At 36.6% G+C, this 14,862-nt stretch overlaps 1 protein-coding gene across 1 annotated transcript in view; it reads right to left on the bottom strand.

Annotated features, from left to right (window-relative positions):
• Positions 1–1,838: 1,838 nt before the first annotated feature.
• Positions 1,839–14,862, bottom strand: part of OLA1 (Obg like ATPase 1) — a 101,291-nt gene continuing 88,267 nt past the window's right edge. The window contains exons 8-11 of the mRNA XM_065670340.1: positions 9,358–9,498; positions 8,577–8,673; positions 6,390–6,512; positions 1,839–2,362 (exon numbers count right to left, since the gene is read on the bottom strand). Of these exons, the coding sequence (XP_065526412.1) occupies positions 2,261–2,362; positions 6,390–6,512; positions 8,577–8,673; positions 9,358–9,498 (463 nt within the window). The 3' untranslated portion in view covers positions 1,839–2,260. The remainder of the gene's footprint in view (positions 2,363–6,389; positions 6,513–8,576; positions 8,674–9,357; positions 9,499–14,862) is intronic.

The following is a 14,862-nucleotide window of genomic DNA, read 5'->3' as shown; positions in this document are numbered from 1 at the left end:
TTAGCTAAGACAGCTACAAAAACTATTCAGGCAAATTAGTAAGCTGAAACATAAACCATAATACGTATTTTAAAGCTGTGGCAAATACTTTAGGTTTGTTTTCTATCTGCAGAATATTGTGATTACTTCAGAAAGCCCAGTCTATCATGAAAAACAGTTCAATTTTTAATCGTTTCTATTTTTAGGACAGGGAGGTATCGTGAAGCACACACATTCAAATCTAAACAAATACAGCTTATTAAACATAACTAGAAGATGCAAAAATACAAAGTGATCTATTAATTGTGCTGTCCTTTCTAACAACATCTTCACTGACATGCGATAATTAGGGAGCATGGGGATTTTGGAAACCAGAATGAGTTTCAGACAGAAGGGAACACGTTTCAGCAGGTATTAACGCAGTGAAGTGGTTACTTCTCTTTCACCAACACATATACTCCACTTCTCACTCAACTTTCATTGCATCTGAAACCCAGCATGAGCCCCTCTCTGTTACTAGCACCTTGCTGACTTCCAAGAGAAACAGGTAGGCTCCGTTTTCTTTTGGATTTGGCTTTTAACACCAGATTTGGTGGTCCTAATCTTTTCTCAATTATGTAACATCAAATTAACACCAAGAACAAATACTATCCATACCAGGGAGACAGTATAAAAGAGAATTCCAAGGGTTCCAAGCCATCTGAAGCCCTAGCTTGCCTGCTTTGCAGTACTCTCCCCCCCTCCTGCCACCATGAAAAAAGGAGATGCACTTTAAAACAAAATCAACAACTACGCATTGAAGTCGTCTGCCCTCCCTCTTTCTCCTCAGTGCAATTAAAGGCAGGATGCCAACTTTTCAACAATGAGCCTTGTGGCTCTGGCTGACCCACGTCTTACTCTTTCAGAAATGAGCAATGAAGCTCAAAGGCAGCATCTCAAGGGAAGCCTCGGAGGAGGAGATCACCAGCACTCTCAGTATCTTAAGTGCAGAGGGAAGGTCAGCCACCGATAAGTTGTCATTTACACAGTTTGCAGCAAGCAAATTTATCACAGCAACGCGAGAGGTCTGGCATCACCAATGAGCCAAAGGTAACATCAGCATCTCTCCCTGCCCTGATCCCACTGAGTCTGTAGCTGAAACCACAGGCACTTCAGAAAAAGGCAGGCTACTTTAAATACTTCAAACATCCTGCAAGCAAGGGCAATTCTACACCTGGCATTGAAAAGTACAAGCTTGGTTTTCCTTTTGCCAGCAACTCATTTTTCTGTTACCCAAACAGACTAGCTCTCCCTCATGGTTAAAGGGGTAAAGAAGTACTCACAGCTGCAACCTTATTTCAGCCAAACAACTTACCTATCCAGGACAGCGTGACCTCTTCCTTCACAACACTGCGTCACCCTGCGCTGGCCTGAAAACCAGACCTGAGAGGACAACACACAACATCAGGCACTGCTGCTCCGGCCTCCACAATTTAATAATTTCAAGGCAAGGGTTAAATACTTTTTCAAAATGATTTGAACAAAAAAGCTTCAGTCTCAGGGATAAAATGCTTCTTCTACATATATTTCCTCTCTCCAGTGAAAATCATTTACGCTGCATCATTCTTATTATCGTTGCTATCATCTTTCAGTGAATGTCCATCTACAAATTCATTAACTTTTTTGAGACAAATCACTGGCATCCTAATCTTCTGATTCCCATGAAAGACTCACTTTTGAGACACAATTGCAGCTGCCCCACACTGCCAGTTACTGTATCATACACGTCTTAAAATTCTGTAATCAGCATCCACCAGGTGCCGTATCGCATTCAGCACACCACAGTCAGTCAATACAGACATCCCCAAACACACCAAGGCTGGTTTTGTCAAATGTTTTATTGAGTGTAGACATCTGGAGTACTGTAAAACATGCATTATCTGTAGATTCAAAAAGGAGCAAGCCACATTGTCCTCACTGTCAAACGTGTCAGGCTTGGCATACATGATGGAGATTAATGAAGTATCATGAGAGTAATATGGTTCCTGAAAAGCTTCTACAATTTGGAGTAGGGTCTTAATCGTTTGAAATGCAAAGCTGTTCACATTTAGTGAACTTGCATGTTCGCTGGAGGTGCCATATTTTAATTCAAAACAAACAAGGATAATTTCACTGGGGGGAGGGGAGGTTCCCTAGGTAGAAACTGTATCTTTTTGTTTCCAGATATTCCATCCTAAATAAAAATTTATATGCTTTTTGAAGCAACACAGTTTGTTTCTGAGCAACGAACAGCATCTGATATTCATTTCTTCTTGGGTTGTTGAGGTGTATTAAATTTAAAGAAGATAATATCTCCATCCTCCACTATGTAATTTCTGCCTTGTTGTCTGTATTTTCCAGCAGCCTGTAAACAGAACAGACAAAAGGAAAAGGGGTTATTTCATTAGATATTTTATAGCATTTTCAAATTGCAATTATTTAAATATATTTTGGCACAGAAATGGTACTACTTCAGCTTCAGATTTTGACAGCCACAATACTCCTCGGTTTGACGTAATTTGCTTTCATATACATATAAAATATATACAAAATAATTTAACCCCCACTTACTCGGTGATGCTTAAATGCCATCTGCAATGTGGTAAATCTGTAAACCCTGGCAAGTCTTAAGATAAAGGACACTAAAAACTCTTTTCTTCCCCCCCCCCTTATCCCCAAGCTTTCAGGCTTTTTCTTCATCTAAAAAACCCGCAGATGGCAAACACTGGCAGCAGGAATCTGAGAGAGTTTTGCTGGAAAGGGTGATCGCCAGCAGTCTGCATCATGGCTACATGGCTGTCAAACTGGCTATGAACCACTTCTGAGTGGCTGGACAAGTGAGCGCTGTCAAAGTGAAAGATGGGAACACTACGCAAGAGTCACAACCATACATGTCTTGTGCTTCATGTGGGGCTCTTGTCTGCTTGTGCCCAGATAACGAAAGACTGAGGAGCACAAAATACAGGCTCAGTTTTTCTGTCAGAGATTTCCTTTAGAAGAAATTTGCTTCAGAAGGACAGATATAAGAGCAGATAAGCTGCGAAACCAGGATACAGGAGAAGACGTATATAGACTAAAGACATGAAAAGGAAATTCGTTATGAAAATGCTGTATTTGAGAGCAGGAAATAGGCAAGGAATCCATTAAATATCAGTACTCTCTGCATTAGAATTTATTATTATATTTTTCTGTCTCTATCTCATTGTAATTAAACCTAGTATTTACAGAGGCTACAGAGAAGCTGCAGCATTACGACTGACAGACTGGGCGGGAGGTGGTCTGCGGAAGCATTTATCTTGAAAAGTGATCTACAATATGGAAAAGTTGAGAGCTTCTGCTTTAGTTCAATAATGATTCCTGTTTTGAAGTTTGCTCTTGCAGGAGAAAGTGCTTCCATGCAAGACCTCACTGTGCCATTATTCTCAATGACACTATCACAGTGGTGGCATGCTAAGATCCCATTACAGGAAAGCTGTTAACTAATGACCTTAGTTGCAGTAGAACAGAACAGATTAATGGTACATAGTTAACTTAGACACCTTTCTTTCACAAAACCTGCTCTGTAAAGCAACCTATTTCTCCATATTGCTGTCTAGAAATTTAGAGGCTCGATAACCTTGTTGCTGTCATTCTTTATTTAAATGTCGTCACCAGTGATGCCAGCCTACAGAAAACTGCAGATAAAACAGCCTTGACAATAAATACACAGTGCAATAGTAATTGACCTTATCTGATAGGACACTACTGGTGAACAATAAACAGTACACTGTAAGTGGTTTTATATTCCCCCCCCCCCCCAAAATCTGTTCAGACTATGAAAGCTTTACTTTCAAGTAGATTTACTAGTTCTTTCCTTTGAAGATCCTAAATAATGCTCAAAGTCAAGAGTAATTAGACTAATTGATGGAATAAACACTAATAAAACGATGCTGTAAAAATCATCAGCAAGCGTAAGCTGCAGGCACAGGTACAGAGACATTTTACAGTCGAATACACTTATTACTTGGAAATATTAGTATAAAAAACTGAACTCCACAAAGTAACAATGTGCATTTTTTTAGCACACTACTGCACGCCGTCAAAGTGGCACGGACTTCTTTAATTAAACACATTTTGACACACCAATGCAAGTTTATGTATTTCTGTTACCAGTTTACAGTTAATTAAAAGTGACAGGGTTCCTTTAAATTCTCTAGAGACCATTTAATCCATTTCCATTGCTATCAGAAACACTGGTTGAAAAAATCAATACCCATTTGTGAATCTTGAGTATGTATTAAACAAGACACGTCTAACCAGTTCATTTGCACTTGAAAGCAGCCATCTGTAGAAGCCAGCTTTGCCTAAGCAGATATGATTGCTAATAATGTGATATCCCTGTAGACTACAAAGCCCACACAGAGCTATTCAGTGTATAGTTCACAGCACTGGCATTAAATTAGTTATGCTGTACTGGTGTTAAACACACACAAAATCAAACTTAAAAATCGATCAACTTGATAACATACAAAGCAAGCCACTGCCATTACCACTGTTATTTCGGTTGACTCCTGAAAGCTCCCAAATTCAATTTTGAAATTTACCAGCAATATAAAAGTAATTAGTATTGTGTATGGCATGAAACATTGTATTAAATGCAAATTAGAGGAAACTAGCGCGATATAACACATTTTTCTAAGAGCAAGGTTTTTTTCTAACATTGATTTAAAAACTGAGTAACAAATGCAAATGTGCTTCCTCTGCAGATACTTCAAAACAATAAAATATTAATCATTAAATATAATTTGAACATGGAAGCTTGATGTTTAGAATCTCACGTTGTGAAAAGCAACAAAATATACACGCAAAATAAAGGTTATTTTAATAGGTATTAACTGATACAGCCTCTCAGGGAAAACACTCGGATTTGAGCATCAAAAACTGTTGCTGGCAGAATTTGAACCTTGGTTACGTAAAGTGGTCTCTGACTGCAGAATATTAGATATATTTATAGCTGTGGTTTCACTTTACAACTACAACTCTACTTCCCTTTTCATAAGGCAGTTCACATGCTGCAATGAACCAATTATACTGGGATTTTTTTCCCCTCACTTCCTGGGGTTCAAACAAACCTATTAAAGTCCCGCTGCTCAATATGATCTTCCTTAGTGATACCACTGAGAATAAGCTGAATTTGAAATCATAGTTTTGCATACCTTTCAAGCTATCAAATAGCAAACAATAAAGCTGAATCTTTTACATTCTTTAACACATTATAGTGTGTTGAAACCTTCAAATACTGCAACTAATTAAATCAAACTAATGTGCTTTGTAATTGCAAATTTATAAAATACAAATCTTAAGATATCAAAACAGCTAAATGAGAAATCAAATGTGCATGAAATAAAGGCAAGCTTCTCTGCTTAAAGACAGTGGAAATAATGTGATAGCAATGCAGAGAAGAACAGTTTTTCTTACAGCATTTATTTGCCATGTACAAGTTCATTGCATATTTAGTAACTTCGAATCAGATGTAATTTGTCAGCTGTAAGGGCACAACTTTGGGCACCCAATCAGTCTCTGCCCTCTAGTGTTGAGAAAGCAGATAAAATTCTTCTTAATAGAAGTGTCGCTACAAAGAAGCGTGAGCTGAAGAAAAAAGTTTTTCATTAAATATCTGCGCTGCCTATTCAGTAGATGGTAGTTAGGAAACTTCATCTACTGTAATATATTTTTGTGCACTACACACAACTATTACTGGCACCCTGAACAGTCAATGCAAGGCAAGGCATTTTTGAATAAGACATCAAAGGGCAATTGAATTAAATACTGAGAGGGTAAATTTGAAGATTCTAATTAAGCCTATCAGAGCCTAGGAGTGCAATCCACTAATCCTGGGGGGGGGAAAGGTATATTTTTATAAGATAATACTGTATTAACCATTTGCACCTGACATTTACAATACTTTCACTGCAAACCCAAAACAAGATGACACATTATCTGAAGAAAGAGATTTTCTGTTTCTTGCATTGCATTTTTAGAGTTGATTTGAAAATCTGCTATCGCAGGTTAAAATTTTGATTTTTCAAAACCAAGTTAATTTCAAAGCTTATTAAATTCTGAATACTAACATGCAAACAGAGGAAAGAAAATAACATGGCATGTGGTCTTATTGTTGATATTTAGTCCATAAACGGTCATATCTTGAACACTGGAATAGCTGCATTCCTATTCAGTAAACTGGAGCATCTGAACTCTTTCTTAAGTAAAAGATGAAAACAGATTTTGGCCTATTGCTAGAGGGGCTGCTAAAATTCACTCAGCATCAAAAACTTCTTCCCAGTGAAAAATAGACTTGAAATGGAAAAATGGCACATATGGAGGAAGGGAGAAGAAAAAGATGGGGAGCTCACCTTGACAGCAGCTTCTGAACCCCCTTCTTTAAAGTCTTCATATTTCATTACTTCAGCCATAATGAATCCCTTTTCAAAATCTGTGTGAATCTTCCCTGCTGCCTGAGGAGCCTTCGTCCCTTTCTGTCAAAGGAAAGACCAGAAGAAAATTAACTGCATTTAGGGAGACTGATTGCAGGAAAGAGGTTTCTCCTTTTTGATAGGCTTTCAGGATCTGCTGAAACTTTGTTTCCTATCAGTAAAAACGTCACGCATACAGCTAGGTCATTCTCTATATTGGGATATACAGATAGGTGCCTTCGTCTCAGATAAACCAACTGGTATTAAAGAAGGGCAGCTTTGTTTTTCCTAATAGGTATCAACAGCAGTATTGATTTTAGAAGCTATGACTGTGTTTTGCTGTGAGAGTCACTTCGATCCCTACCTCTCCACACAGAAAGTGAGGAAAATAAAGATTTTTAAATAACTTAAAAATCTGAATTACTCAAGTCTTTTATTTACATCCAAATAATTTCAATTAAATGATAACATTCACTGGCAAACCACATTTGTAATCAAAAATGATTTATGCATCTCAAGCCCTACATGTCAGCTTATTTTTATTTCAGAATAATTTTAGTAAGACTAATACAGAACAAAATGACTGTTCCTACCAAAATTTCAACAACCAGATCACAAAAAATGAAAAATCACTGGCAACTATTATAAGACAATTTAAGTTTATGCCATAGAGGAGAATGCATTATCACTGCATGCTTTAAATTACAGGGACATACATTCTGTGCACATACAACCATGGAGAGAAATTTGAGAAATAATGGTGACCTCAAGGCTGCTTAATAAAGCATGTTAAAGTGCTAAGGAGTCTGACACTGTAAAGCACAGTTTTTACAATAAAAGATGTATTGGGTTAATATGGCTACTCACTGATGCTTACCTGACTAAATATCTTTGCACATTAAATCAAAGATACTTACAATCAGTCTTAAGATAAACCAGCTTTCAAATTTTCTAATAAAGAGCAAGCATTTCTCCTACCGAATACACTGGAGTTTCAGAATGTGCTTTTAAAAACTATGGCAAGAATCAGAACAACAGAACTTCTCCTTTTATATTATTTTGTAGCTATTGCAGGGACTTCAGCTAGCAGTCACATAAAAGGAGATGAGATGAAAAGGCTAAAAAAATAAACATGCTTTTAGGAAAATGAGTTTAACATGCTAAAACATATACATAAACATCTGTAGCAGTATTAATAAAAATATAAATTTACTGGAAATTATGTTAATGAAAACAAATTAATTCCATTGAATGAAATTAAATACAGCACTGAAATTCACTGCACAGCACTAAATACACTGATACAAAAAATAAAAGCTCAGTGAACAGATTTGCACCTCCAAAAGTTGACATTTTTGTAATTTTTAAGATAGATTTTGTAACTATGTGCATTTCAAAATATTTTTCAGTACTAATCTTTATAACAAATTACATTCAAAGGCAAACCACTACAGCTCAGCTCTTACTGTCCTCTGGGAATAAATTAGTCAATCTCTATGGCTATAATCACTCTACATCAATATTTAAAATACATGATCTAAATTTTAGGCATTACCTAAGTTCCTGGATAAACATACAAAACTACCAAAATAAACTAGGTCTAAATATTAAAGTCAGTAAAAGACCTGAATTACTGCACACTGATTTTAGGCTTTTGAACCCAACTGTGTATCCATGAGGAATATAATGATGTTATATTGCTTTTATTGCTGAAAATGTAATCCGAGCAAAGCAAAGGAGGAATGAACCATCCGCAACCCAAACAAACTTAGTGAATACAAAATGAAAAGCAACATCAATTTCACTGCAGACAAACCCAGTCACACAGATTAAGCAAGCACAATACTGGTACGTCTTATCTCTGACCACAGGAGGAGGGTAGACAGATTCTACAGGATGAAGAAATTCAGACTATGTAATAGGCAGAATCAATTGTTACCTGCCTCAATCAATGCAGCTCCACTTTCACTGTTCAGCAGCTCACAAATAATTAAAGTTATCCTGGACAAAAACCTCATCTGTAATGACTAGCTAACCGCCACCATGACAAACTTCAAAGTCAGTGATATCAATCTGAATTCAATAGTGTGGAACTGGATATAGCTGATGAATAAGTATGAATCTTACCCTGATGGTCCACGCACGCACTTCATCTGGGCCTGCAGTGAAAAAGTATTCTAGTTGGAGTGCTGCATATCCAGCCTTAATGATCTTTGCTAAAGCACTGAGAGGAAAAAAAAAGAATCCAATTCATTCAACATATACACATAAAACAGCTAAATGCCCCAAGTAATCAATTTACATGGAAAGACATCAAATATTTTGAAGACACTGGGTCTACTTCTAAACACAGCAATAATCGCAGTAGCTTTTTTTCTTTGAACTCTCTTCAGAAAAACTACTTTTTTCCTGCAGAATCATGAAGATGGTATTTTGAGTTGTTTATTCTGCACACTACAGAAATATGGGATAAATTCAAATCACTATCCGGCAGCACTTTTGGTTTCATGCAATTTTCAGGACTCCAGGTCATGAAAGCATAACTGTTTGACTGAAATTCAATATTGAAACAATTTATTATAGTTCTTCAGAAAAATTATGGCAAAATTTTCTCCACCGTCCCTATTCCCCATGGATGACGAAACAGTTTTGGTGATCATTCCTTCTCAAAAATATACATAACTAATACCTATGTTATAATTAAAACACTGTACAGAGATGACAGATGACAGTTAAAAACTTAATTTAAAATAAATCTTTTCACTCTGTCTCATGGTAAAGAAAGGAGAAGATTCTCTCTTTATAATGGTAATTACTCTGTCATTTATTATTCTATCAGCGCAAGCAATTAAATTACTGCAAGGAAATAGTTGATAATAAAGTGTAGGGAAAATGAATGCTAATTAACCTTTGTGTCATGTTCTCTTCGAGATACTTCTGTTTCTCCTCAGCACTCATATCTTGCAACTTGAGTTCCAAGGCCCCACTAAAAGGAATGACCAAAGCACCCGGGTCGTGCTTGTCCACCCACTCTTTAATTTTTATCAACCTGTAGACAACAAAGGGCACAACATTATCTTGTAGCGCATGCATGGCTGTACCACATTCATTATTATCAAGTAGCACATACATATTCATAAGAATTGCACGGATTTATGATGCCATCTTTTTGTGTATTGCTTTCCAAGGTCAAGGCATTAACAGGCAGCAACTGCTTCAGGTGTACTCCATTAACATTTCACTGTTTCTTGGTTTCTGTTTGGCATCTAATCTATCAGAAACAGGCATAATTTGAGACATAACCAGGTTTTTGGTAGAGGTTAAATACTTGCAATCTAAAATGTTAACTGAATAAAACTTTGTAGATCTGTGGATGTGTATTTTTCTGAGATTTCCAAGAGCAATATTTATCAAATGCAGTAAAGCTGGGGTGTCTTCAGTTTTCCCTCTGACTTCATCCCCCCCAGGCTAAGCATCTCAGTGGCTAGGGCAGCAGACAGAAAAGAACACCAGACTCTATAAACTCCTAGAGTGCAAGCTGCACCCTGCTTTTTCTGGCTACTGATCTTGGAGAATACCATAGCTAATGAATATAGGGCTGTGTTTCTACTTGTTTCTCCCACTTTTCTACTCTCCCCAGGACAAAGCTTCTAGATACCATACTATCATTATTCTTTTAAATAAAGAATAAAATTTCCAATTTCTTTTCATCTTCAATAATTGGCAGCATCAGTAATAGTTTGTTGTACAGCTAATACGTTTCTTTAGTTGAATGAAACTACAGATTTAGAGCTACAGTTAAGTTTTTCAATGTTCAATATCCTATTAGAATCAAGAAAATTTTTTCAGCAATAGCTGATGTTCAAACAATATTTAAACACAGGCATCACATTCATGACTGCAAGTACTATTTACTTTAAATTTGAGACATTCATAAATTACCTGTAAGGAGTTCAATGTTATTTATAGGGCACTATTTCTGAACAGGTGTGAATGGCAAGAATGACAAGTCTCTATGCTCAGCAAGAAAACACAAGAGGCATGGGAATACTCCCCGTACACTGAGAATCAAAGTACAAAATACAGTACTTTGGGTGCTGTAGATGTTTCAGACCTGAAGCACCCACCATACAGCGCAGGATTTTATGCTTGCTGAGTTCTTTTTCTTAGTCCTGCTAATCTCCAAGATTTAGACTAAGGTTTTAACTGCTATTATACTAAAGTGCTTTGAAACTGTGGCCTGCAAACCTTTAAATAACCAATGCAAATGTCACTTCAGAAAAAAATGAACTGAACCACAAGTTCATCAACACACATTTGTCAAAGAAAATAGCAGGGGATCAGAGCTATTATGAGATTAAGTGCATGGCCCACTGAGTAGGGTTTTAGATGGGACAAAGAATATAAAAGTTCACTCAACAGTTTTCACACGTTTGTTATATAAGGCTGGTCTTCTATCATTTACTTATGTAAATAACCCATCAGTGGTTTTCAATCCTCATTATACTAATCTTTTTGTCCTGCCGTCACCCAGTGAAAATATAGTCTGGTATCCAGGACTGATACTGAAACACTAATGCCTTCAGAAACATCTGAACTAAAAAAATCACAATTAAGGTGCGTTTCTGAATGTGACATGTGACATTAACAGCACTTCTAAACCCAGCATTTGTAGTTAACTAATTGATTTTGGCTAACAAGCCGGACATCAAAGTTCAGAGCTTAGAAACATGAACCTTTTACAGAAAAGGTATCTAGAAATGGATCTGCTATTCATAAGTGTACTGCAACATCTGTGCATACATCGTTTTTATTTGTATTTTTAAAAGAAAGTATCTAACATTGGTCTCTGGACTAATTAAATAACGTACGAAGTGAAAGAGAGAATGAAACACACAAATTTGAAAAAGTGAAATCAGCACAAAGGTAATGTCAAAAATTGGATTCAGATTCTGTTTGGTAAATATGGTCATCCTAACTAACAAACTAAGAACTATTGTGGAACAACAAGATAAGAAATAATTACTTTGGCTAAAACACCAATTCAGAATAATAATAGTCTTAGACTGTCATTTTAACAGCTTTTCTATTGAGTCCTTAGAGGGATTATTTGCATTCCTCAGGTATTCTATTGTACGATTCAGATGAATAAAGACTTACAAATCATTCCTCTACCGCCAGTGTGAGACTTTGATCCAGTGAATACACCATTGTACCTTAACTATAATTGGCAAAAAACCTGACAGTGTAGAGCATCACAAGCTTAATAACAAAGGAGAATATCTCAAAGTGTTGACAGATGATCTTCATAATGCAGGAGCAGAGCTGGTACATTTTAGCAATAAATGAGCACTGAGGTCTAAAGGTCTCTGAAGTGACTGACATCAGACCTGCTACAGCCTCACTAAAAAAATAAGGTACTGCATCCCACTCTGTACAGACAGTCAGGTTCTCTGCCCGTGTCTTTCACTTTTGTGACTTTCAGTGTCACAGAAATTACTAAAAAGTACCAAGGAATTCCCCTAATGGTCATCAAAATAAAGAAAACAAACAAAAAAGTAAATACTCAAATATAAATAATGATATATTTCTAAATGACATTTTCTCCAAAGCAAAAATACTTGGCTAATAATCAATCAAGTAATAGTGCAAGTGAACTGGGAACTATCTGAAAACAGTGTACACACTGAAAACAATTTAAAATATCCTCTTTCTTCATCAGGTTTCTAAAACTGACATTATTAGGAGAGTTAAAACTAAATTGTTTATAAAACATAAAGCAAAAAGAAGGAAGGCTTATTCTAATACTACTCAGTAATAATAGTGAGGGATCTCTTGGAGTGCTTTCTGGACATCCAACAGCCTTCCCCTATCAAGGTGGCTTGGTTCTTTCCTCCAGGTGGCTCTGTGGAGAGGAGTGTGTCAACAGCAACAGCAGAGGGTTCCTGAATTGGAATTTTATTCTATTTGCCAAAAAAATGGACAAAATACCCTTCCTAAAAAAAAAATAAAATATATATATAGACCCAAGAGACAGTAAGACAATCATTCATTCTGAGATGGCAAAAATAAAATCTTAAGTAAAAACTGAATTGAAAACTCAGAAAGACAACCGCGTAAAAACCTGATACAAGAATAAGACCAGATGTGAACAACTTGCATGCAAAGGCAGCACTCAAAATTACGACCAAGGAAAATAGCCAAGAGAAATTAAGGTGCTCACCTGCACCTAACACTGTTACTATTGGCTCATGAGGACATAAGGAAAGACAAATGCATGTCAGCATATCTACTGCTAACTTAAAAAAGCTATGAAGACCAAGATGTTTTCTTATCACTACTAGATTCCAAAATTCAACAAAGCTGTCATTTCAGGGCATTCCAAGTTTTAACTCTGCATCAGCCTGACAAGGAAAAACTAAGCAGAAGAAGCCAATGACTTCAGGTGTGAAGGATCAGGACAACTACCAGAGTTAGCTCCTGATACTTTAATCAGGATGTAGAACAGACCTTGGAGAAAGGTTTGAAAATGAGGGCACTCACTGAGAAAGACCAGAAAGGGGAGTTGTGCAGAAGGGAATGCCTTCACTTTAAAATGGGGATTGTTCCAGAGGCAGAAGAAACAAAAACCTGCAGACAACTGAAATAAAGAGGCACAAAAGTTGCAGAATGTACATTAACTACAAATCAATATTTGACAGAGTTTCACATGAGAGATCCAGCTGGGAGCAGAGACAGAGTTCAGATGGAAATCAGAAGTAGCGATGGAAGAGAGAAACTGCAGAGAGGACGTAAGCTCAGTGGACACCTGCAAGACAAGATGATCTGAAAAACTGACCCCTGAGAAGAAAGGTGACTCTTGAGAGAGGAATGCTTTTGTACAAGCAAGACAAAAAAACCCCCCATCTAACTCATGTGAAGGAAACGACTGTTTTTCTGTTCTACACCTAACTATGAGTGGAAACCAGCAGAAACAAACCAACATGGCAGGGGAGAAGAGAATACCAGGTAGCAATGAAAGAAGGGAAGAAACAAATGCAGATAATGAGATAAGATCAAGCTAAGTGATCAAAATACACAAAAAACTAAAAAAAAGAAGACCTACAGATAGGAGTGAGAACAAGAGGACTTAGCCATTCCAACAGGCTCTTCCTGATGGCATTTTTGGGCAATCCTGGACTTTTCAAACCTTCCAAACGCAATCTGTTTAGTGCTTTGCTCCCCACTGTTGAGAAGTTTTTCCATACGTGTAGCCTAAGCCACCTTTATTTTAATTTAAATGCATTGGTCTGGGAACACACACTCCCTATTTCTATGCAGCAGCATTTTACATACATAAAACCTGAGGGTTTGAGCTTTCCTTGTAAGCCAAGTATTACTTCTAAACTTTGAACCTTTTTCTGGAATCTTTCCAATTGGTCTAAAAGTTCCCGGAAGCTCTCAACAACAATGTCTTACAAGCATTAAAAATAGCTAGAGAATTAATTCATATTTTTCAGGTGATTATCCTGTTCATAAAACTCAATATACTATTTGCTTTTTTTTGTGACAGCAAAATTATCTCATGTTCAGTTTATAACTTACTGTATGACCCTGCTTCACTTGCTATTTGTAATACTGTATTTGCATAGTTTATTATTCCTACATAAAATCCTTCTTAGAAGTTGCACCCTAGCTCTTTTTTTCCCTAATGATTTTTTCCATTTCTTGAGATGCTCTTAAATTTCAATTTTGTTCTATACATACCTGGACATCACCTAGTTCTTGGGGTCATCTACAGATTTAACAAGAATGCTCATCATCCAGCTCATTAATGGAAATACATAACAGTATTCAACTAGAAGCCGCTTCTGCAGATCTCATAATGAGATATTCTTCCATTTGGAAAGTGAACCATTGATAACTATGCTCTGTGTATTATCTTCTAACCAGTCTTGCACACTCAACTGCCAGTAGTTTCCATCTAGCCATTTTTTTCTTGTTTATGAGATTGTTGTAAGGCACTGAAACCTTTAAAGGCTTAATAAAAATACCAATATGTAGTAAAGCACATTTTTTCACTTCATGCAAGACCATTAAATTTATCGCAAAATATTAGAGTCATCTGACAATTTAGACAAGTAATATACAGCCAAAATGAATTTGTGAAGACAGCTAGGTTGCTTCTAGGCGATTAAAACCAGTTGAATTGTTCCAATACTTTTCTTGAACTTAAAGGAAAATTCATCGACTTCAAAATGTTTTGTTTCTTCTTTCTTCTTTGTGGCTTTCTTTTGTCTTTTGAAGCCTCACCCATTATTCACAAGTTATCTAAAATGATGATGAATTAGACAACAATTACTGGGTTTTGCCACGTCCCAAAACATTCTACTATGAATACCATTAGGTTTAGTTATTTGGTGGGATGGTAGAG

The sequence above is a fragment of the Lathamus discolor genome, chromosome 3 (assembly GCF_037157495.1).
Source record: "Lathamus discolor isolate bLatDis1 chromosome 3, bLatDis1.hap1, whole genome shotgun sequence".
In the NCBI taxonomy this organism is placed as follows: Eukaryota; Metazoa; Chordata; class Aves; order Psittaciformes; family Psittacidae; genus Lathamus; species Lathamus discolor.
Note: the sequence above shows the minus strand (reverse complement) of the source record. Positions and strands in the feature narration are given on the sequence as shown.